This window comes from Aythya ferina (assembly GCF_964211825.1).
Source record: "Aythya ferina genome assembly, chromosome: 3".
Classification (NCBI taxonomy): domain Eukaryota; kingdom Metazoa; phylum Chordata; class Aves; order Anseriformes; family Anatidae; genus Aythya; species Aythya ferina.
This window is the reverse complement of record NC_140298.1, coordinates 46,410,016-46,432,662: the sequence shown is the minus strand read 5'-3', so window position 1 is coordinate 46,432,662 and position 22,647 is coordinate 46,410,016. Positions and strand designations below refer to the sequence as shown.

Below are 22,647 nucleotides of genomic sequence, written 5' to 3'. Positions count from 1 at the left end.
TTCTCTTGTGGTTTACTCATGGTATATGAGCACATACAGGTGTGCACATGTGGGTGCACACACATACACACACACACTTCACATCCCTCACTTCCACTCCCAATAATAGCAAAAATAAACATGAAAAATAATATTAAAAAAACTCTGTATTCAGTAATATTCACACCAAAGAATATGTATAGATATATCCATTAAAATTATGAACATTTCTAAATATATTTTATGTATCATACATATATTTATATGTATAATTACATATCCACAGAAGTAGTCTTGCTGTGCTAAAGCCAGCAGTAAAAGCAAAAACAGGTTTCACAATAGGACACCCATATATGCATATGTACTGGCTGTTTGGTTTGTGAATTTATTTACAACGTAACTATATCATAATAAATGCTTACTGTTCTATTGTACAAACGTAATAGTAAAGGTTTAGGTTTGTTTTTAAATACAAAGACTGCAAATGAATACATGAAAAAAATTACACACCATGTACAGTATTTATAATTTATAAATGCAAAGTTAAGACCTCTTTAAATTATTGCACTTGCATATTTTTTGTTTTATTTTTACAAAGATAGTTTATATGTATCATATATATATATATATGTGTGTAAATATATATATATATAAAACAAATCTTTCAGCTCACTAAATGTAGTAAAGTTGAATGTTACCTTGAAGTTCTTTCTTATTCACATAACAGCCCAACCTGAATTTTGAATATATATGAATCTACTCTACAAATCAGTTTGACCTACCCTAGAAAGCAGTCCATAGTTTTAGGTTGTGTTTTTTGTTGTTGTTGTTTTGTTTTCCTTTTGTTTTTTGTTTTGTTTTGTTTTGTTTTTGTTTTGACAGAGTATACACCCGTATTACAATCGAGCACAGTTTTTGGTCAGAAAGGAAAATAAGTGTTGTAATGAGCCTTTGCTAGATTGGGATATATAACCTAAAGTTTGAACATGAACTTCCTTGTAGTAGTGTGCAGAAAGTCTCTTCTGTGTTTAGAATGAACAAATGAATTGTACCACTTCACAGAACTGTTCCTGTATCACAGTGTTCGAGGCAAATGCATTATTTCAAGAGGGTCATAATTGTTTTGAGCATCTAACAATCTCTATTTTTAACGTGAATAGTTCTATTTGCAATCCCTACGATTTTAACACTAAACGGTCTAAATGCAGTCACAGCAAACTGATCACACTGTTTAAAGTTTAAACACATGAAAGAAGTCTGTGCCACACAAAAGGATGAATTCCACACTGCATGTCTCCTCCAGTGTAAATATATTTTAGCATATACTCCTACTAAAAACACTATTGCATTTCTCTAATGGAATAACTTACTAAAAATATAGCACTTATTTTAAAAAAAGTATTGCCATGAGCTGAACCATTACAGCAAGATGCTGTACTATATTTCAATATTCATAGATTAATTATAACAATGGAACTTCTGACATTGCTGTAATAAAATATGCGACATATCAGATGAATATCATGCTACGTGAACTATTTTTCTCACTTAGTGTGTATTTTTAGGCATAATTTCACAATATATTAGAAATACTCAGATATGGCTTCAGGTAGTCCTTTTACTTCTCCTGGGCTTAGAAGCAAAAATCCATTGAAATCACTAACAAAAATAATGCTGTTCTGGGAATACAAATTCTAACACTTCTAGGAAAAAAATGTGGTTTTTTTGGTTGTTATTTTTTATTATATTTTTTATATATATGTTCTTATTGATCTTGTACATCAGGTTTTAGCAGGATAAAAATGGCTTTTGGCAGTTTAACTTAATGAGCAGATTTGTGAGTTCAAGTCCACACTTTTGAACAATTAAATCTCAATATGTACTTGAGTTGTGAAATTCAAATGCAACTTCAAAGTTTCAATTTTTGGTGGGTTTGACTTTGGGAGTACTGATTTTACTTTTTGTTTGTTTGTTTGTTTGTTTTCTACAGAAAGTTACATCTGAATCTGTACTCTTTAAATGCTGAGACTAAATTTGCTTAAAAAATGTAGCACACTATTGCTAATTTTATTATAGCTACAGACAAAAAGTAATGTTTTGTCATGATTTTTTCTCCTTTCATAGACCAATTCACAACCACCGTAACGGAAGTTTTTAGTTTTAGTGGATCTTATACTATAATAAACATGTATTTTAAATATTTCAGATAGTTCCACATTAGAAACAAACAAACAAACAAACAAACAAACAAAAAACCATCTGATTGACTTGGGACATTAATAGAACAACTTATGTTCAATTCGATGAATTTGTTAGGGAACTATGTTCCATATCGGTACTTATAAACTTCAAAACAAAACATACCATGTGATATGTCAAATATTCTGAATAGTAAGTAACAGAACTAGCCAAGTTGTCTTTACCAGCAATGACTAGAAGATGAATTATAACTTTGCTTAACACAGACAGTGTGATAAGGAATATTTTTGCAAAGCTTGTAAGATCATCATTCTAAGAAGAACAGCAAATATACTTAACCCATGAAGGAAAAATGTTCAGTTCAGTTGGTGGCATATCTGAATTTCAGAGAATATTTTTGTGGTCACCATAGATTTAGATAAATTTCCATGTGAATTAAGAATGATTGATTGTGTATCAAGTACTCAGCAGATGAAAGTCTGCAACTGCATGATTTCATTAAAGCAGAACTACTAAGTAATAAAGCAGAAGACAGCATGAGATACTATTCATTCTACTTTGGTGTTTCCTGTTTTATTTTTTATTTTTTTAATCCAAAATGATTAAATAATTTACTGTGGTTAGAAATGAATTTCTGCACTTAGAATTAGCAAAGCACCTGAAAAAAATTATGGGGCTTTCTGCTAGGTAACCTGTATTATACAAATAAGATAATTTCATATTGAATTCTCAACCTCTGGGATATCTATGTACAGCAAAGGCTTAGGTGCATTTATACATTATGTGATTATGCATCACATACTGTACACATGTACACATACTGGTATGTGCTCGACCATAACAGAAGGCAAAACTCAAGAGTAATTTAAATGTCATTTAAATAAAACACAGAAGATGACATGCTTATTAGAGCAATATTAGAGCAACAGGTGTGAGAAAGAAAAAAAGAACTTGCATCCTGTCTTTAAGTTGCTACTGTTATTAGTTGCAGTTACACAAATGGCCATGTTATCATAGAGCCACTACAACAATGTATTATCTGTGAAAAAGCACATAATGCAGTATAGGCTGTATGTGAAAGGTTTACAAAGACTGTGAAAGGTATACAAAGACTGTGTTTTCACTTACTGTGTGGATCAATATGAAGAGTTTTTTCTCATTATTTTTAAGAGAAAGATGAAGGCAAATTAAGAGTTCTTGAAACATATTTTGTAAAATTGCACTAAATTCAAAAGAGTGGCATTAAACAAAAGGTCTTAAAGTCTGTGCATAAGTTTGTAAGGCTGAAGCCTAACTGTAGCACAGAACTGTAAACACAATATTTTAGAGTACTTTTCTTCTGTCAGCTGTTCTTCCTTTGAGAAAGGCAGTACTAAGTCTGGAAATTTTGCTGAACTAAGGAAAAAAGCAAGCAAAAAGGGAGAAATTTCCTAATTTCACTATTTTGGGATGGGGATAAAGAGTAGAAGAAGACATGCAGTGTTACTGTGCAACACAAAAGCTAGTCTATACAAAAACATTTTTGATTTATTGTGATGGTACCACAATTTCTCTTATGAGACCTGACTTTTCTGACAGGGCTTTTGTTCCCAGCAGATAGCATACTTCAGGTATGTCTCTAATACCTTTTAGAATACAACTCAGCAGGTAGAAGTAAACATGATGACTTTAGGTATTTGTGAGCTAGGCAAGGAAATCTTTGCTGTCACATTTAAATTTTAATCTGATGCTTCTGTCACTATGGATACAAAAACTCCAACCTGAAACTATGCCTACATCTCTCCTTATTGGAGATAAACATCCAGCACTTCCAGTGTTTAAAGGGAGGAGTTGTCTAGGTTGATAAATCATTCTGAAGAACAAAGCATCATCACTAGCTCTTTCAACATTTGCCTTGTGAGTGACAGTTTGCATCATGATGCTTAATGAAGTACTGTAAACCTTTAACCTGAATGTTGGCTTTCTTTTGTTTGCAGCAAGAGAATTCACCGTAACCTAAGCATGAATTATAGTCTCCAAGGATTCTGCTGGAGTTCAAACTGATTACAAGTAGATCACACATAAACATTCACAATAGCAATGGATATATTGTTCTATTTATAGCCAAGAACTCCCAAGTGACACTGGTGTTAAAGCCAGCCACAGTACAGTATAATAAAAGTACCATTGAAACCCTTACTAGAAAGATACAATTTAGAAGTACCCCCTAAGATTTTTTTTTCCCCATCAGTTTTAAATTAAGGCCTCAGCAATGTAGCCCATGAGATAAGGCCAGTCTTTTATATTCACAAGTCTTAAGTTTTCTTTTGATAGCTGATTCCAAAAAATCTGGGTTGTCGTTTTCCCTCTGTTCACATTGTGTCACTGGTGTAGGTCAGGAGATTGGCTGCCAGGGTTGTTTAACTGAGGCAACTCCATGGGTGTTACCTTCATTGGCAGATCTGCTTCTTAGTTAGCATTTTGTAGCTTTTCTTTTTCCTTTGTCAAATAAAAACAAAGCAAACAAAAAAACAACCCCCAAAGCAAGAAGGGATACTTTTAGGGTTAAAGCAATCTGTTGCTGCCGTTCAGTCATCAATCTTCACAGGAAGCGAATCTGAAGTCCCAGGAGTGATGGACTGGGAGGGAATCCATATAGAGGCTTCCTCACCTCTTGTTACTTTTTCCCATTGGTTGAGATTGTCCCTGGAGATGCAAAAGAGTCAAAGAGGTAAAGCACTGTTCATAAGCTTACCGGGATTTCTTCCTAATAGTATTGTCTGCTGTATTATACCTCGAGGTGTGGCTTTATGCTGTATGTAAGTGCCAGTATGTCATCACGCTTTTATCTTCATTATATTCTTTCACCCTTTGCCTTCAGTTATCCCATTTTATAATTCTGTGTGGCTAGTTGACTATGTATAAACCTATGGCACCCTTCCCTCAGACTGAGCCCTGGAGCTAGAGGCTAGTATGTGCTTCCATTACAGATTTGGAGCCCTCACAGGTACAGAGAAAACCCAGTTGGAACCATGTCTGCAGAGACTCTGAAACAGCAGTCTGCAGACAAACAGCCCTCCTCACTTCAGACATCAGGGATTTTACAACAACTTGCTCTGGCCCTTTTCAAAAGCATCACAGAGATTAGTATCCTTGCCAGGAAACTTCCCTCATCTGAAACCACAGAATCAAATTAGGTTTTCTGAAACTTTTTCACAAGGGCTGCCTGACAGTATATAATATGTTGCAAGACAACATCATAGTGTTAACTTTCAATTACTAATGTGGTGATTATAGTATCAGTCTTCCATAACAAGAGTACCCGTTTCCGTTTTCTGAGACAGAGAGACAGATTTTTTTTTTATTGTTTTTTATTTTGTCATTTATTTTTTTAGTGTCTCACAGCCTGGCCAACCCCCAAGACCAAATTTTAGTTTGCAAGCCATAAAATATTGAGAAATTAAGCTGGTAGTGTTCTAATGATCCAGAGGGAGTACGGACCCATAATCTTACTTGGTGTGCACTAATATAATTCCAGTGACTTATAAGTCAATGTTGATGATACCCAATAGTGGACCATACTTTGCAACCTCTGGTCCAAATCTGACATTCAGTTTTCAAATGCAGAGATAACGAGCAAGCTCAGATGGCCCTTAAACATCTTTAATAAACAGACAGAATGGTAAACCTATGAAGGTCCTACATGTTGTGTGTCATGTTATTGTTATTATGTCTGATTATATGTGGCAGAACTCTTCTGATTTTTATGTCATAGTTCTGCTGAAACAGTTAATAAAACATAGCAAATAATGAGCTGGAATCACAGCGAACAGGTAAGAAGAGAAAATGTTGCACTGTCTGGTGTTGGGAAAGGAAGGATCTGATGAAATCTACCAAAGAAAACTGGTGCCCTCTAGAGGAACAGCTACACCATTTCTGCAGGGAGATGGAAACCTGGTCTTGTAGTGCTCCAGGCCAAAATGAAGACACATATCCAGCATTAAAAAGGCACTGAATGTCAGCTAATACAACCAAGTACCAAGGATTACAAAAACTGAACCATCAGTATTCCTAGCTCCCTTTCCCAAAACTGGAAAGTAATGAGGAGAATTGCAGCCAAAAAAAAATTGTAAATTGTATGTACTTCAGCAACAATTCAGACACCTGAAGAAGGCACATGGAAAAATGTTTTAAAATATTTGGTCAGAATTAAAGGAAAAAAAAAATCACTTTGCCTCATACTCAAAATAAATATACTGCTACAGATTTGTCACTTTGGTAGGCCTAGTGAGTACATAGGCTACAAAACACTCATATGAATTATTCTGGAAACTGTAACACAGGTGGCTGATAGTTTTGATCCACAAAGAATACATAACATACTAAGAAATATTTTCAATAAGAAGATAAATATATTATAGACGACACAGTATTTTAAAATGTAGAATAAATTATCAGATCAGACAACTTTCTAGATTCTTAGATACTACCTTACTTCAGGGAAATTGGTGACTTTTTTTTTTTTTTTTTTTTTTAATTTACCTTTTTTTATTTACTTATTTAAAGGTGTGGATAATACGATTCATTTGCCTTTGTACTCCCATTGAAGCCCTGGCTCCCAAATGTCTAGAATAAATGCTAGGAGTCTCTCAAAATAAAAACCTTGATGCTGAAATGCTGCATTGGCTGCTTCTGTTGCTATTATTTGCAGCTGGTGTCTGCATTCCAAACGATTCAAGGACGCAGCAGTTTAAACACTGTGTTCCAAGAACAAGCAATGCTCGTGAAGGGATGATATCAAAATCGGTCCAGTCAGCAGCTGAGGCAATACCAAACAGGAATGAAGTTGTGTTCCTCTTATGACAGTGAATAACATTTGCTACTCAAAAAAAACCTATAGTGCAAAATCAGCTATTTGAAACATTCTGGAGTAACCTAAACCCGGCAGGAGCACACATTTTAGTAATTAAGGAGTTGAAGTCATATCTGTGTTCTTGAATTTTTAGTCTGCATCTCCAAATCTGAACTCTCAACATTTTCTCCTCAATCCCCACAAACAGATCACTTCAGGAGGGCCTGCAGAGGGTAATTTCAAGTCAGAGCAATTGAGTTCTAAAGCTACCAAACTGTTAGTCAGAAGACGTTAAGCTGTGGTATAAATTTTCAGAAAGCTCTTTAGTCTTATGGAAATCTTAAACTCCATCTATACATCCATGCACCAGTTCTGCATCACTGCAATCTAAATTAAGGAAAGCACAAGATCAGGGTGGAAAGCTGGGTCTGTACAGAGCTCTTCGCAGTCCAGAGATGATGTCATTGTAGCTTTCAGAAATATCTGTATCATATATAAGTTCAAAGCAATAACTGCAATTTCTAGAACAGAAAACATTCACATAATATATACCAGGAGACTGGTTGATATTGCTACAGACATCATATCTTTTGTGGAGAAACTTACTATTGAAAACATGTTACTGCTTAAGTTTCAGAAATATGATACACTTTCCATCTAGAAAATAAGTGTATGTGGATGCTTGATACACTAAAATTCAAATTTACATCCATTCAGCTGAGAACTGAAAGATGGACCATCAAGTATTACAATCCACTTTTGAAAGTAAGCCTATGTGGCTAGAAATCAAAAGATATGGGTCTTCCAAAAACCTTGATCCTTGAGGTGATGCTGTGCCAACCTAACCACTCAGCCTAGCTTCTCAGCCTCAGTTCTCATCAAGATGAATAGCAATGCTTACTACTTAGCAAAGATACTGGCAGGCTTACAGAAATGTTTCTACAGTACCTACAAACCCATTTTTAAGACCTCTCATTTGACTGTGCTAGTAACAGAACTTTCTTTACATTCACCACTGGGTTTTCTTCATTAATAATAAAAGCTCTGCGAAATACTTTTTGTATAATTATAGAATAATTTGAGTTGGGAGGGACCTTAAATACCATTTATTTCCAACCCCCACTGTCATGGGCACCTTCCAGTAGAAGGCGGAATGTTAGAAACATATAGATATAGACTTTAGGAGTAAGATTATACCCAGATGTTGACAAGTATGTAATTAAAAAATAAAATCAAAATTCACATACATGTTAAGCAGTTTGATAATATTCATTAGCCTGAGTAGAAACAAGCAAGTGAAAACACTCATGGTAAGCATCCCTGAATTTCTAATGCTTTGCATTATACTTGATGCTGTTTAGTCCATGGAAACAGTATGAAACTGGTTCTGATTGAAAACATGGTTATGCAACACAGAATCTGTATTCCAGTTATATGGACTAAATAAGTGACCATTTAGTTCTAAGCTATCCATACAGCCGAAGCAACATTCCTTCAAATAAAGATTACAAATCCAGCAGTTAGAAAACTTCCAAGATCTGAGACTACCTCTCAGTTAAGTAGTTGGATGAGTCACGACCTTGTAAAGATTGAAAGGATTACAAGTAGTTCTATAGTTTACTTCATGTTCTCTGATTTCACACTGAAAGCAACTCTTCTTCATTTGTCAGAGAACACATGATTCAATTATCTATAATCAAACTATCAACAAGTATATATTAGGTCAATGTGGCTCAGGGAGTACACATTCCTACCCTGTATTGTAACTCTGAATTCCAAAACAAAATTTGGACTTTGATAGAAACACACTTTGCAGCATTTTGAAACTAAAGAGTTTAATGCTGTATTACAATTCAAGGAACTACTAAAATATGCACTTATGAATACTTCCACAATACTCGATTTAAGACAACAAATTACTGCCTATTATTTTCTGTACATTGTTACTTTCATAACTTTTAAGGACAGAAGACACTACTATAAGTATTGTCTACCCTGACTGGAAAAGACAGGCCTCAGCATTTTTATCACAGTAACTGTACATCACTTGTGTATCCCTCTTACCCAGCATCTTTAAAAAGTATACCATAATTTGGTTTATGATCTTCAACTGATGTTATTCCAAATATTAAAAAAAAAAAAAAAAAAAAAAAAGGCATTCACTATACAGTTTGAATGTTGAGGCTTCAGCTTCCAAACACATTACCTGCTAAATTAATAAGCTTTGTCTAATCAGAAAATTTCCCATGGAGACAGCCTTTGTCATTCTCTCAAATTTTTTAGTCTCTTGCTATCAAGTGACTAAACCCATTCTTCGGGTCCTTTCTCAATCTTCTTGTATTTGCTAGCATCTTTATCTACTCTTCTAAAAGCACATACACTAAACAAAATTCCAGTTGTAGAGGCACTAATGCAATAACTACAGAGGTGTACTCTCTAATCCAATGAAGTATTTCCTCCCTATCCATCTAGGGGTTGCAAAGCCATGACCAGTAGGGGGAACTTAGAGACAAGTGACAATTAATTATTCCTAGATACTCACCATTTTTCATAACATAGTCATTTGCCCCTCTGTACAGATCTACATAATTTTCTCATAGCTATATGAAATAGTATCTGGCTGGAAATGAAATTATTTTGCTAACCACTATGTTAAATTTTGTGATGGTTGACTTTAATGAGGCCCACTCTAAAAGCCTCTTGTCTACTTGAAATCTTAGTGAAACACTAACTCTGCAAATACATGACAGGGGTTGAATTTCAACTGACACCCAGAGGACCAAATGAACAAAAATGATGGAAGCTTTTTAAAGTTTCCCAAACATTTTAACTGTGACTTAAATATCTCACATCTGGAAACAAGACTGAAGGTCTCCAAATTTGAAGGAAATACAACAAAACTTCACTGAAAAACAAAAATCAGTGTAATAATAAAAACATGGTAGGACATGTAAAAACATAGTAAGACCACCTGGTGTAAACAGCACCTGGGATAACCAAAAAAGGTTACTGACAGCCTCACCTTGACATGCAGAAGATGAGGACAGGTTGGATTTCTTAGGATTTGAAAAAAAGATTTTGAGAAGGATGGAAAGTTTTCTTTGTTTAGAAGCAGGCAGGAGGGAAATGAGAACAGATTAGATTGGAAAGAAGACAAACTGCAAGTTCACGTGTGCATGAGGCAGTGGTTTGCATTCCAGTATTATCCAGAAACTAATAAATCCAAAATTTCACCATGTTTTGTATACAGTGAGCATTCTTTTGTTACTTCACATATCACACAAGGTCAGGAAAGTGACAAAGAAAAAGCCCAATGCAAGCTAGGACCACAACAGAAAAAAAGTTTATGAGAGAGATGCTTTTAAGAACATTGAGAAACTTAACTTCTTGGATGTGACTAAGGAATGCTGTCAATTTACCAACCAACTGCTTTCCTTAGAGAATACTGATTAACCTGAAACTGGAATATTTCTGTGGAGCATGTTGATTTCAACACACGTTTTGTCAGTGAAGATTGCTGAAGTCCAGGATATAATTATGAGACTGAACTACCTATAAACAGATTCACCATCATTCCAGGATAGAAGCAGTCAATTGGTGAAGGACACTTTCCTCTCCTCCAGAAGATCCCAAGCTACATCCTTACTGCTTAGAAAGAAAGTTGCATTTGCCTTTCCATATCCCAGTGGTACTGCCCTTATGCTCCAAATTACCAACCAGTCTAAGTTGGTATGCTTTTTTTCTCTTTTTTTTTTTTTTTTTTTTTTCCCAGAAATGTTCTGACATGAATAAAGCCACATAAAAAAAAAAAAAAAATTTTTTTTTAATGAAACAGAATTCTTGTTTTCTGCCAATTTTAGTTGTGAGAACTATGTTGAAGTAAAAAGGACACAGTGAAATTGCACTGAAGCAACATAGATACAGATACATAATCACTGAAATTGTTTCTCTCTGAGTACTTTTGGCATCAAACACATTTTAATCAACTGTGTCTGTAGATCTGCATTGGATAGTCCCAGCCAGTAGTTATTGCCTCTGGGTTTCTGCATAGATTAATATGAGATATATATCCCCCTTTATCTGCATGCAAATTCTCAAATTAAAGGTTTGTTTTTCCAGACAAACTAGCCAAGCATGTTTGTTTTTTCTTTAACCAAGCTACCTACTATGCAAAAACTTGCACATTTACTCACCTGCATGCTCGGAGTAGTGGCCCAGTTGGTGGAAAGATTTGTGCAAGCGTCGTGTAACATGGGATGGCTACAGCATTGTAGAACCCAATCTATGAAAAACAGCAATAAAAACAAGAATAGTTAATTGTTACCAAATTAAAATACTAAAAATTAACAGCCAACTAGAGTAAAGCTGTTGACTACCTATTTAATTACTGCTTATTTTAGGACTTCATACTTCTGCATCTCATCTTAATATCTAAAGACTTAGAATGAACATTAACAGTGAAGTGCTTGACGACTGCAAGTTGTTTTCTTGCCTCTCTCTAATGATTCTGGTGGCTGCTACAAATAACAGACCTGCTATCTACAAGACCTTTAGCAATTCTATTGATTTAATTGATTTGCTCAGTATCTTTCTGGCTTTTTGGTAGCAATAGTGGCAGAAAATAGGTGTGGATGGCAGAGTCGTTTTTATAGATACTATTCTCATGATGGAAAAAAAATATTTGAAAGCAGGAAATTTGTGCAGCATTTCCAAAATATGGTTGAGCTCTGGACTTTACTGATGTATGTATTCCACAGCTCAATTTACTTGAAATGCTACATGCTTCAAACCTTCATAAAGTTTCTGTTTTCTTTTCATGTACATAGTGGAGAGATATTTTTTTTACCATTACCTTATAAATCTGTCCAGAGAACAAACACATTTTCAGTGATATCAGATTCACATAGGCTGAGAGCCTTATGACAGCTACCATGTTACAGGTGATCTACCATGACACATGGGAATTTTTAGAAAATGCTACTTATATATAACCAAGGATGGAAGTTTGAATTCAGATTCATTATAACATCATTCATTTACCCCAGACTCTCATGACAGTCACTGTAGTCCACTATGATCCCTTTCTTCGGGAGAATTTTTAAACATGTCTTACTGAAATACCATGTGTACTGAAACCAAAGTATTTGATTAAAAAAAAAACAAAAAAAAACCTCTTGTTAATAGTGTAAACATTGGCCCTTATTCCAAAATCAATGAGCAACTCTTTTCCTCACTTCCATCAATAGAGAGATTCCTCTTATGTCGCTATGTAAATAAGTCCCTTTTGTACTTAAAAAAAAAAAAAAAAAAAAGACATTTCTCTGACCTAAAAAGACCTAAGAAGACCTAAAAAGGCCTAAGAACCCAGCAGTCTGTGTTATAGTACTTATGGTGTAACCAATACAAACCAAATGCAGAAGAACATAAGGCAAAGCACACACAACACAGAAGTCATGTCTGTTCATCGTTTAAAATAAATAAATAAATTTCTATTTTGCATACTGCATTGTTTTCATTCCTCCCCCCCCCTTTTTTTTCTGGAGGGTTTCTATTTTATTGGAAATTTAATATTTAAATTTAAATATTAAATATGGATTTAGCTTCTGAATAAAGACAAGCTTATTAAAAATGTCTCTTTGCAAGAGTTTAGATTTCTAATGTTTTTAAATGTTCATAACTCACACAAATGCTTTGGTAAAAGGATTAGATTGCCTGAATACATAATTCTAGACTGAGTTTTATGTTGCCCTGGCCAGAGAGAAAGCCTGAAGTTCATTTGGGAATAAGTAATCCATTGAAGTCACTGCAGGAGAGGCAGCATATGTATATCCTAAGATGCATAAGAAGGAAGAACTAGAAAATATCTTTTGTTTCTGAAACAAACTGCTACAGTCTATTCTATTGTGTGTATTAAATATATTTATAGCTTTAAGAGCTGGATCTTTACTGTTCAGACAAGCATTTCAAATAAGAAATCACTCCTGACATTTTATTTATTTTATTTATTTATTTATTTTTGCATAAAACTTCTCATTTTCAACCTGAAAACTATATTTCTGAATTAAGTTGCAAATGGTTGGATCTTGTGAGCCATTTCTCACTCCTTCATTACTCAGGTTGCTTTGACTTGCTTATCTAAAGTTTTCAGGTCTCTACATTGTTTTGTCATTTCTACTTGCCTCACAGGTTCCAAAATTTTTAGGCCCTGAAAATGAGACATTTACAGGTCCAATGGAAGCTAAAGCAGAAAACATCCTTCAAGTGTGCAATCTTGGTGTAATCTGAAACACTGATTAAATTCTCAAGGAAGGAGCAGAAAAGAGGGTGAGGGAATCCTTACTGAGTAAGGAACAAATCCTCAGCACAGGCTCCACAGTAGGAAGACAACAAACTCAGGGAACCCTACAAGTGCAAAGGGCAACTGATCCAACCACTTAGATGAGTATCTTTCAACCAGTGAAAGAGCCAAACACAGAACTATTCTCATTAAAGATGAGCTTTTGAGGCATAATTATTTTTTCTAATTGCATGTTTATACAAATCCTCATTTCCTAAACATCATTGTCATTTAAATAAAGTTGAAATGCTTTAATTAAAATCCACATAAAAATATGGGATTCTGAACTCATTAATACTTTCTGTTAGAGCCCAAGGAAATGGATGATAATGCTCCATTAAATTCTTCTGTCTCTGCAGAAATATAAGAATGGTTACTTTCACAGAACTATGTATGTCCTAAATCTCACGTTTTGCTGTAGCATTGTTGTGAGATATAGCAGGAGCAACTACACTCTGAAGTTGACTTTTAACCTCTTTATTTTGCTTAATAGTTTACTATTTTACTATTAAGAAGCACAGAACAGAGCACAATGTAAAAGAACCTATGAAGATTCTTTTTAAAAGAGAAAAAAAAGTTTATTTCTCAGACCTGTACTTTCAATTCCATTAACAATTCTTTCATAAACACCCAGAAGAGTAAGTACTATATGTACTGTAATACCATGTACTTTTCAAGATGTTCAAAGATAAATAATACAGTGTGTGGAAAAATAAACTAAGTACAGAAAAATGTTTCTTCTCCTACTAGACTTACACTTGACACATGAATTCAATAAATTACTGCCAATTCCTTACTATAATAAGAGTAATAGATTTTATGCTAAAATATCAGATAGCATACAGGGTTATTTTTCAGAATATAAAAATTTCCATAGTCTTGCTTAACAAGTAATTGATCTACAGCATTTTTGATAATTTGTTGTTTCTATTTTATTTTAAAATTATTGTTCCCTTCACAGTTCATGAAATGCTTTGTGATAGCCATTGACAATTACAGTCTCAGAGGCCACTAAAAGTAAATAAAATCTTATATGTATGTATATAAATAGACAACAGACCATTTGCTTCTCTTTGTTCACACAAAGAAGAGCTAGCTTTATTGTTTGCCCAAAACAGCTTACTCAAAGACCTTTTCTTCTTGAATTTATGTTTATAAAATACCTATTTTCACTAGGAAAAGCAGAAAAAAAGCAATAATTGCTGCACATTTTGCTACATATTTGTGCTCAGGAAAATCAATACACAAACCCTTTGAGAAACAGACAATTTAGGCTCTTAAAAATATACTACTTATTGCTTATCCTCAATAAACTCCTCTCATATTCCTTTTGTTTATTTTTAAAGAAATGTCAAAAAGCAATGTCTGTAGTTATCCAAAATAATAATGAAGAAGTATTGGCCTAAAATCACTAATATTTGAAAATCTGTACCTGAGTATTTTGGCCAGGAGCAAGTGAAAGCAATAGTTAAATTTGTAAAACAGTGAAAACTTTTAGCTAACTTTAAACTTCTAGCAATCACTGAGTTGAAAAGATGTCATTGACTTCTCAGAATTTGATGTTACTGTAGCTTTAGGAAGAGTTACCAGTAGAAAAAAAAAAAAAAAAAAGAAAAAAAAAAAAAAAAAGGAACAGTGACTTTCATGGTACTTCTATAGCTCACTGCAAATCATTCATGCCCCATCCCTCCTTTATGAAATCTCAAAGAAAAAATAAAAATAAATAAATAAATTAATAAAAATAAACAGGAATCAAAATGTAGAGGCCTCTGATTACACAAGAGTGTATTCACACAGAGGTCTGTGAAGATCTCTGTCCTGCTGCAGGGACAAACTGCTTTTTCCTTGAGTTGTCCTCCATGACTTTACTAACATCGTTTTAAGTATTCCTTAAAATTTTCCTAAGACTTATACATTATATGATACTGATCCTGTACACAGTGTCTCAGGAAGGTCCCAGAACTTGCAAAGGGTAGCACAGGCAACTGCTGGTGATCACCAGTGTCTGAGCTTGGTCATTGGCAACTAATCTCCTGTGTTATCTTATCACATATCACCACGTAATTGATGCCTTTATAGATTTTTTCAACAACCATTTTGACAGATATTAAAAATACTTGAGAAAGAAACTTCACATCCTTTCCAGAAATCTCATTTAGTCCTACTGATCCCACTGATAGTGGGATCGAGTGCACCCTCAGCAAGTTTGCAGGTGACACCAAGCTGAGTGGTGTAGTAGATAAATAGAAGGAAGGTATGCAATCCAAAGGGACTTGGACAAGCCAGAGAAGTGGGATCGCATTAACCTAGTGAGGTTCAACAAGTCAAAGCACAAAGTGATGCACGTGGGCCGGGGAAATCCCAGAGAGGAGTTCAGACTGAGAGAAGAACTCACTGAGAACAGCCCTGCAGAGAAGGACATGGGCATTCTGGTAGACGAAAAGCTCAACATGAGCCAGCAGTGCACACTTGCAGCCCGAAGGCCAACTGCCTCCTGGGCTGCATCAGAAGAAGTGTGGCCAGCAGGTCAAGGGAGGTGATTGTCCCCCTCATCTCTGCCCTTGTGAGACTCCACTTGGAGTACTCTGTCCAGGTATGGAGCCCCCACCACAAGGATGTGGAGCTGTTAGAGCAGATCCACAGGAGAGCCACAAAGATGAGGGCTGGAGCATCTCTCCTACAAAGAAAGGCTGAGAGAGCTGGGGCTGTTCAGCCTACAGAAGAGAGGGCTCCAGGGTGACCCCATTGCGACCTTTCAGAGCTTATAGGGGACTTATAAAAAAGATGGAGAAAGAGTCTTTACTCAATCAGATATTGACAGAACAAGGGGGAATGGTTTTAAACTAAAAGAAGGAAGATTTAGATTAGATGTCATGAGGAAATTCTTCACTAAGAGGGAGGTAAGGCACTGGAGCAATTTGCCCAGAGAGGTTGTGGATTCCCCATCCCTGGAGGTGTTCAAGGCCAAGGTAGATGAGGCCCTGAGCAACCTAATCTAGTGGGTGGCATCCTGGCCTATGGCAGAAGGGGTTGGAACTTTGATCTTTGAGGTCCCTTCCAACTAAAAACCATTCCAGGTAGGATTCTATGATTTGTTGCTCATTTGTCTTGCAGATAGTCATTAACACGTGCTATTGGCCAATACCAACACTCACCTGCCCCAATTTGCACATTAAAATGTCATGATGTGTTGAATACTTCACCATATGCCAGAAAAGAAACATCTGCCTTTTCATATCTTTGGTCAGTATTCATGACCCTCCATATTTTCTGATTTTTTTATTTTTTTTTTTGATACTTCTTCAAAATTGTACTTGATGTAAGGATGAGACCGCAGTTCCTAAATGTTTACCTCCTTTTACAAAAAAAAAGTATCCTACCTCCTTTTACAAACACCATACAAGAAAGAATATACTGTATCCAAAAGCTTTTCAAGCTAGTATTTTAACTACAGTTCTGCTACCACTCCATGGAGTTTTTACTAAGGGGAAAGAAGTAAGAGTGAAAACAAGTAAATCACTGCATTGGGAATTACAAGAATAAAAAGAGTATTAAGGTATAATCAGAAGACAGACTTCATTTTTCTCATTGAAATTTCATGATGATTTTCATGGCAGAAGTATTGTATTGTGCCTAAATCACTCCTGAAGCCTTATCATGTTATAGGAAGTGGAGCTATGTTATACAGTAACATGTATAAGTATGTAATTCAGGACCGCAACAAAAAATTTACTATCATTTCAGTAATGTCTTTGAAAACAAGTTTTCCACTGTTAAATAAAACAATTAAAAAATAATAATTAAAAAAAAAAAAAAAACATTTTGCATACAAAGCATGGAATTCAGCAGCTCACATACCCTAAGCATCAAATGCAATATATGGTAATATATGAAATGTTTTTCCATACATGTTTTATTAATACTATAAAGCATGTATGATTTTACAGAGAGAGTTCATACTTGACCCTGAGGGACTTCATCTTTCTTGTCTCTGTCCATCATAGGAATAGGCTGAATACCCGTTTTCTTCATTTCATCTCCCTGGAGAAAAGCAAAGAGAGAGATTAGGATTATTCCATTTTCTATTGCATGTGGATCTAAAACTCCTGAATTAAAAGTAATGCAACATACTAGTCTAAGGCAATCTCAGAAAACTGCCTAAGGAGAGTCTCATTTTATATACTCACCTAAACAATAATGTAAATAACAGATCCTGAAAATCAATTTTTTTAGTAAATGTACACATATTGTCCTTGTTTGCAAGGGTCTATCCATTATAAAAGGCAATTGGAAGAAAGAGAAGGAAAGAAACAAACAACAACGAAAATGGCATAAAATACACCACATTGACCAGTTCTATTCATAGTTAGTCTAACCTTTGAAAACATTACCCGTTTAAAGTGCTATAATACATAGACCAGAAGAACATAACTCACCCAACCAAGGCAAAGATGAGTAAAGCAGATGAATTTATAATGTACCCTCTTTGTCAACAATCCATCTTTTTGACCAGAGATGAGGAGCATATTTTTACATAGCTGTCTGTCAAACAGCCTCCTTTAGTACACTAATTATTCTACATGCATAAGAGGAATATTGGGAAAAAGCAGTATACCCAAAGACCAGATCTATGTAAAGCGCAAGTGAAAACTGTCTCCTTCACAGAGCAGCCAATACACATTTCTGAACAGTATACTGGGCCTGAACATGATTACTTCTTACAAATCCATAAGTAACTGGCTAAATTCTGTAACAAGTTGAAATTTTCAAATAGACTTATGCTTCAGCTGCACTATTAAAGCAACGTAGGTGCTTAATTTTGAGGTTATAAAGGCAACAACAGCTGTAGCAATGGTTGCTTTTAGCTGCTGCTAATTTCTGGGTTTCCAAAGTCAATACAAGGGGGCAATGCAATCTTCAAATCATTAACCTGAGTAAAGGAGAAAGTTTAGGCAGGATAGCTGCTAATATATTTGTCTATTTGTATACTTTACTATGAGATTTAGCTTACAGATGTTTAGCTGAAAGCTTGGTACATTCCTTAAATCAATGATCTGTTTTCTGCCACAGTTAGTGAAGGCATCTCTAGAAAACAAGTTATTACTCCTTTCTCATATGATTTTATCAAGACAAATTCCAAGCACCAATGCCCAAGTCCCTTCCAAGGGAGGATTTCGGCACCTATACTCAAAGAGAAGTTTACAATACAAAAAAAAAAAAAATTGATTCTGGTCTAAGTAGAGCCATTAATGACCATCTTTCTATTTTGCTGCCTTGCAACTACCTGGAGTGTAGAAAAGATAAGAGCTTATGTGAGCTTATGATTTTTTTTTCTTCCCCTTGCATATGTGGCCTAAATATCACGTATTGACTATGGTCCTGCTGCAGTCAACCAACAAGTGGTGTAATCAGGAACCTACTTCTGAAGTAGTCTGTACAATTCTCTTGTGAACAATATTTGTCTCGCCAAGTAATTAGAACATTGACTCATTAAATCTAGTCTCTGTTAGACATTCTACTGTCAAAACTTGCAAAGAAAGTCAGTCAATTGATGTTTAGCAACTGTAAGCAAATTTATTTTTTGTCTCCAGTAAATAACATTTAATTTTACTTGTTTGTTTGCTTGTTTTTTAAGTACTGTTATTGATTGGTCAGGACTGTCTGCAGCTACCATACTCTCAGTGCTAAGACCCACAATGCTAAACTATTTAGCATCATATGATATAGGCTTTATTTAACATAATATTAACTGTCCAGAAAACACTGAAAGTGAGCTTTGAGGAAGCTATCCAGCCTCTGGCTGATTATGCCAAAACTGAAAAAATCTCAGAATTATGTTCATCATTCTACCTATCCCACAAAAAAATAAACACAGACACAAACTTATATGATCCTATATGCTGATCACCAAATGTATTACTTTGCTCAGATTGCACAACTGTGGTAAGGATTCTTGCTGAAGTGATAACAAGGTAAATCTTAGCTGAAAACACTGCCTATATTTGGCTTCATTCAATGAAAAAAGATCAGTGTGACATACCACAGAATTGCTGCAACCTCTTCTGCAGTTATTATTTAACAATTACATAAAGGAGAAACATTATAAAAAGACTTATTAATTCATTCCACATATTAAGATTATGAACTGAAGTAGTAATTAGGAACAACATTGTGTCATGTGTATAGACTTTACTTTCCCCCCACCACCACCCCTGTTATGTAACAATTTCTGGAGTGAAATTCAGTCTAATCTTCATATTCATATAGTTTTCCTAGAATTTTCTCTATATTTGTCTTGGTTTCCTGTTTTACAGAAGCATTTAGAACTATGGTTGATTTGTCAGCCATCCTGAATGGATCACAACATATCCAACTTCTGTTATATATCAGTTAAGTAAAATAGCAAATAAAGAATATAATTTCTGTCAAAAATGTCTAATCTACATTTGTTCCATGAAGTAGCATTATAATATAAGATGTACCTTTATTAAATCAAATAACAAAACAACTTAAAATCTGTGCAGGCTCAGTTATGTCCATAATTCCATCTCTAATATTGCTGAGTAAGAAAAATCAACTTGATCCTTCCCTTTGCACTCAGTTCACAAGACTTGCAAAAAAATATTTTATTTTAATTATTTTAAAGTCTTGTAAGCAAAACAAATTGGGCATGTAATTAGTGAGGTACATCAACATTATGCCTCCATTATATTGCTCATAAGAACACTCACTCTCCAGTGCTGACATTTTAGAAAGTGAATATTGAACTACATCTTTGAGCTTAAAAAGTTTACAAGTTTTAAACATCTTATCATAGACTGATTTGTTCATAACTAAAAGAACTAGAAAAATTAAATAATAATAACAAAAAAAAGAAAACAAAGACATGCCATGCACATCTTGAATTTCTTAATAAACATGCAACATGCAAAACAGAAATCTCCAAATTATATGCATGCTACATCATATCTGTGGGCCTGATTTCCACTTTACACCTATATAAAACAGAAATAAGCCCACTGAATTCTTTAGGCTTCCACATGGCACATAAGAGAAAAGGGCACTTCATGATACACACATGCAATAACAGTCTTGAAAATACAATGTATCTTCTAAAACCACACAATTCAACTATATGCAACATGCTCAGAATTTATTCCTTATACCCCTAAAGAAGTCACTTTTTCACTTTAAGAATTAAATGATTAAATCATTCCATCCTGAGCATAAGAAATGTTAGAGATTATATCTTTATTTCTGGATATGATTACAGCTCAATGTCATGTGTCAATTCTCAGTACATCTTATCTGTGGAGTAACATTCACTATATTAAAAATCAGCTCTCTCTCTTTGAGACCCAGTTGTTGAGCTGGGTCACAAAGATGCAAATGCTGGGATTGGAAAAATTGAAAGGATTGCCATATTTGCTTTAGCATTTCCTGGATTCATACTATTCATGCTGCAGCTTTATGTGTGTGTTTTAAGGCAGTTGGTCTGGAAGATGCTTTCATATTTTGGATTTCTAGAATACAAATAGATCCTTCACAGCATTACTCTTAGTGACTCAAAGAAGAAACAGATTTTCTTGTATGTTCTGTTAGGACATTATTTCTAAATTCATCTTTAACAGAGAGAAAAATGGATACCTGAAAATTAGGAAGCTATCTTAGCTCTTTAAATAGTTTCCAAGAAAACAACAAAACACATGCCAGCTGCAAAGAACAATCTTTAATATGTTATGAAAACATGTAGCTGTTGACATATTTTTTTTTTAATTATTGTTATTTTCCTACCCAGATATTTTCTTTGATAAAAGAAAATGAGAAAACAAAAATGCACATACCTCAGCCCAGAACTCTGCATATATATCATTGGCTGTTAGTCTGGTAACTGGCCACAGTTTTGTTACAGAACACAAATCACAAGCAGTCATCATCAGACCAATCACTCTATCTCTAGAATAAAACAACATGAAATTGTAAGTTTGGTAAAGACTTAATTACCATATCCCAAGGTTTTTATTTATCCTTTCTCAGTTCAATCAGCAATAAAGTGTAAATACTACAAAATTTCTCCCATCTTGCTTGTTTCTTCTCCACTTGTTTATGATTTACAGGTAAAGCATCACCTTTATTTTTTTTTTTTTATATATATATACCCTGTATTACTTAATTGCTTGCAAGCAGTTCATCTGTAGAATTAAAGGAATATAGAGGAATACCTCTCAAAACACTCCTGTGCCTCTACTTCGTTTTTTGAGAATACAGTACAAGTCTATAAATAGAAAGATGGCATATCCTGTTCCTGCATTTCTTTCCATTATTTAAAGAGAAATGAACACATATTCCAAAAATAAGAAAAACTAATTCTATCTCGAAGATCTTAATTTACAAGTAAGCTCTCATTTCTTCCTCTGCTTCTTCTCAAAAGTACATTTTACTTTTTCTTACTTCTGGCAACAGCCAGTGACTGTATCTTCTGTCTCAGTTTCTGTCTGAGAAATTATTCAAGAACTGCCTTAGCAAACTGTGTTGTTGATCTAAATGTGAGGTCTGCTAAAGCAATATTGTAGCTTTAAAGAGTAAGGTCTCCACAACAGCCCTAATACTGCAACAATCAGAGTACACCTATGGTACATGTATACTGAAAGAGAAGTCATTGCTTTTTTGGAATGAATTCTCCTCCTAACAGGACAAGACTCCCACAAATAATTCCATCCCATACACTGAGTAGCCTATTCACAGAATAATTGAAGAGGATTGGTAGGTTTATAACGATCATTACTAAAAGTAAGAGTTTTTGTGTTTTGTTTTCTAGCACTTCTCCATTACTCCTTGTATCTATTGTTTGTGAGTGTCTTATAAAGAAAACTGTCAAATTAATGAATGAATTAACGTGATTTCCATCTGATAGACACCTGCATCTTTGTTAATACCTATCCCATGAAAAAAGCACACAACTTGCTAACTTTCATGCCAATGTGATGGCAGTCATAGAAGCTGTATCAATAGAAAAATTACCATTGAAATACACAAACACAATGTAAAGAATAGATAAAAGCAAAGTACAAATTCCCTGAGTTATAAAAGAGGATTCATCAGCCACATAAGGGACAAATTTAACATCCTATTACATTATTTTTATTGTACAATACCAAGTAGAAGCCTTGGATTCTTTAGCCATGTTACCAACTAATGCTGTATCACAGGGCATGTGGTTTTGCACTGAAAATGCTTAAAGGGAGCAGACAGGGTAAAAATTTTAAACATAACAGAATATTCAATCATATACCAAATAGTT

At 34.6% G+C, this 22,647-nt stretch overlaps 1 protein-coding gene across 5 annotated transcripts in view; it reads right to left on the bottom strand.

Moving 5' to 3' along the window:
* Positions 1-4,245: 4,245 nt before the first annotated feature.
* The window catches only part of PDE10A (phosphodiesterase 10A), a 368,649-nt gene continuing 350,247 nt past the window's right edge, over positions 4,246-22,647 (bottom strand). For all 5 annotated transcript variants that reach the window (XM_084513731.1, XM_084513733.1, XM_084513734.1 and 2 more), the window contains 4 exons: positions 21,191-21,302; positions 17,307-17,387; positions 11,203-11,291; positions 4,246-4,863 (listed from right to left, as the gene is read on the bottom strand). In XM_084513731.1, the coding sequence (XP_084369857.1) occupies positions 4,746-4,863; positions 11,203-11,291; positions 17,307-17,387; positions 21,191-21,302 (400 nt within the window). In that variant the 3' untranslated portion in view covers positions 4,246-4,745. The remainder of the gene's footprint in view (positions 4,864-11,202; positions 11,292-17,306; positions 17,388-21,190; positions 21,303-22,647) is intronic.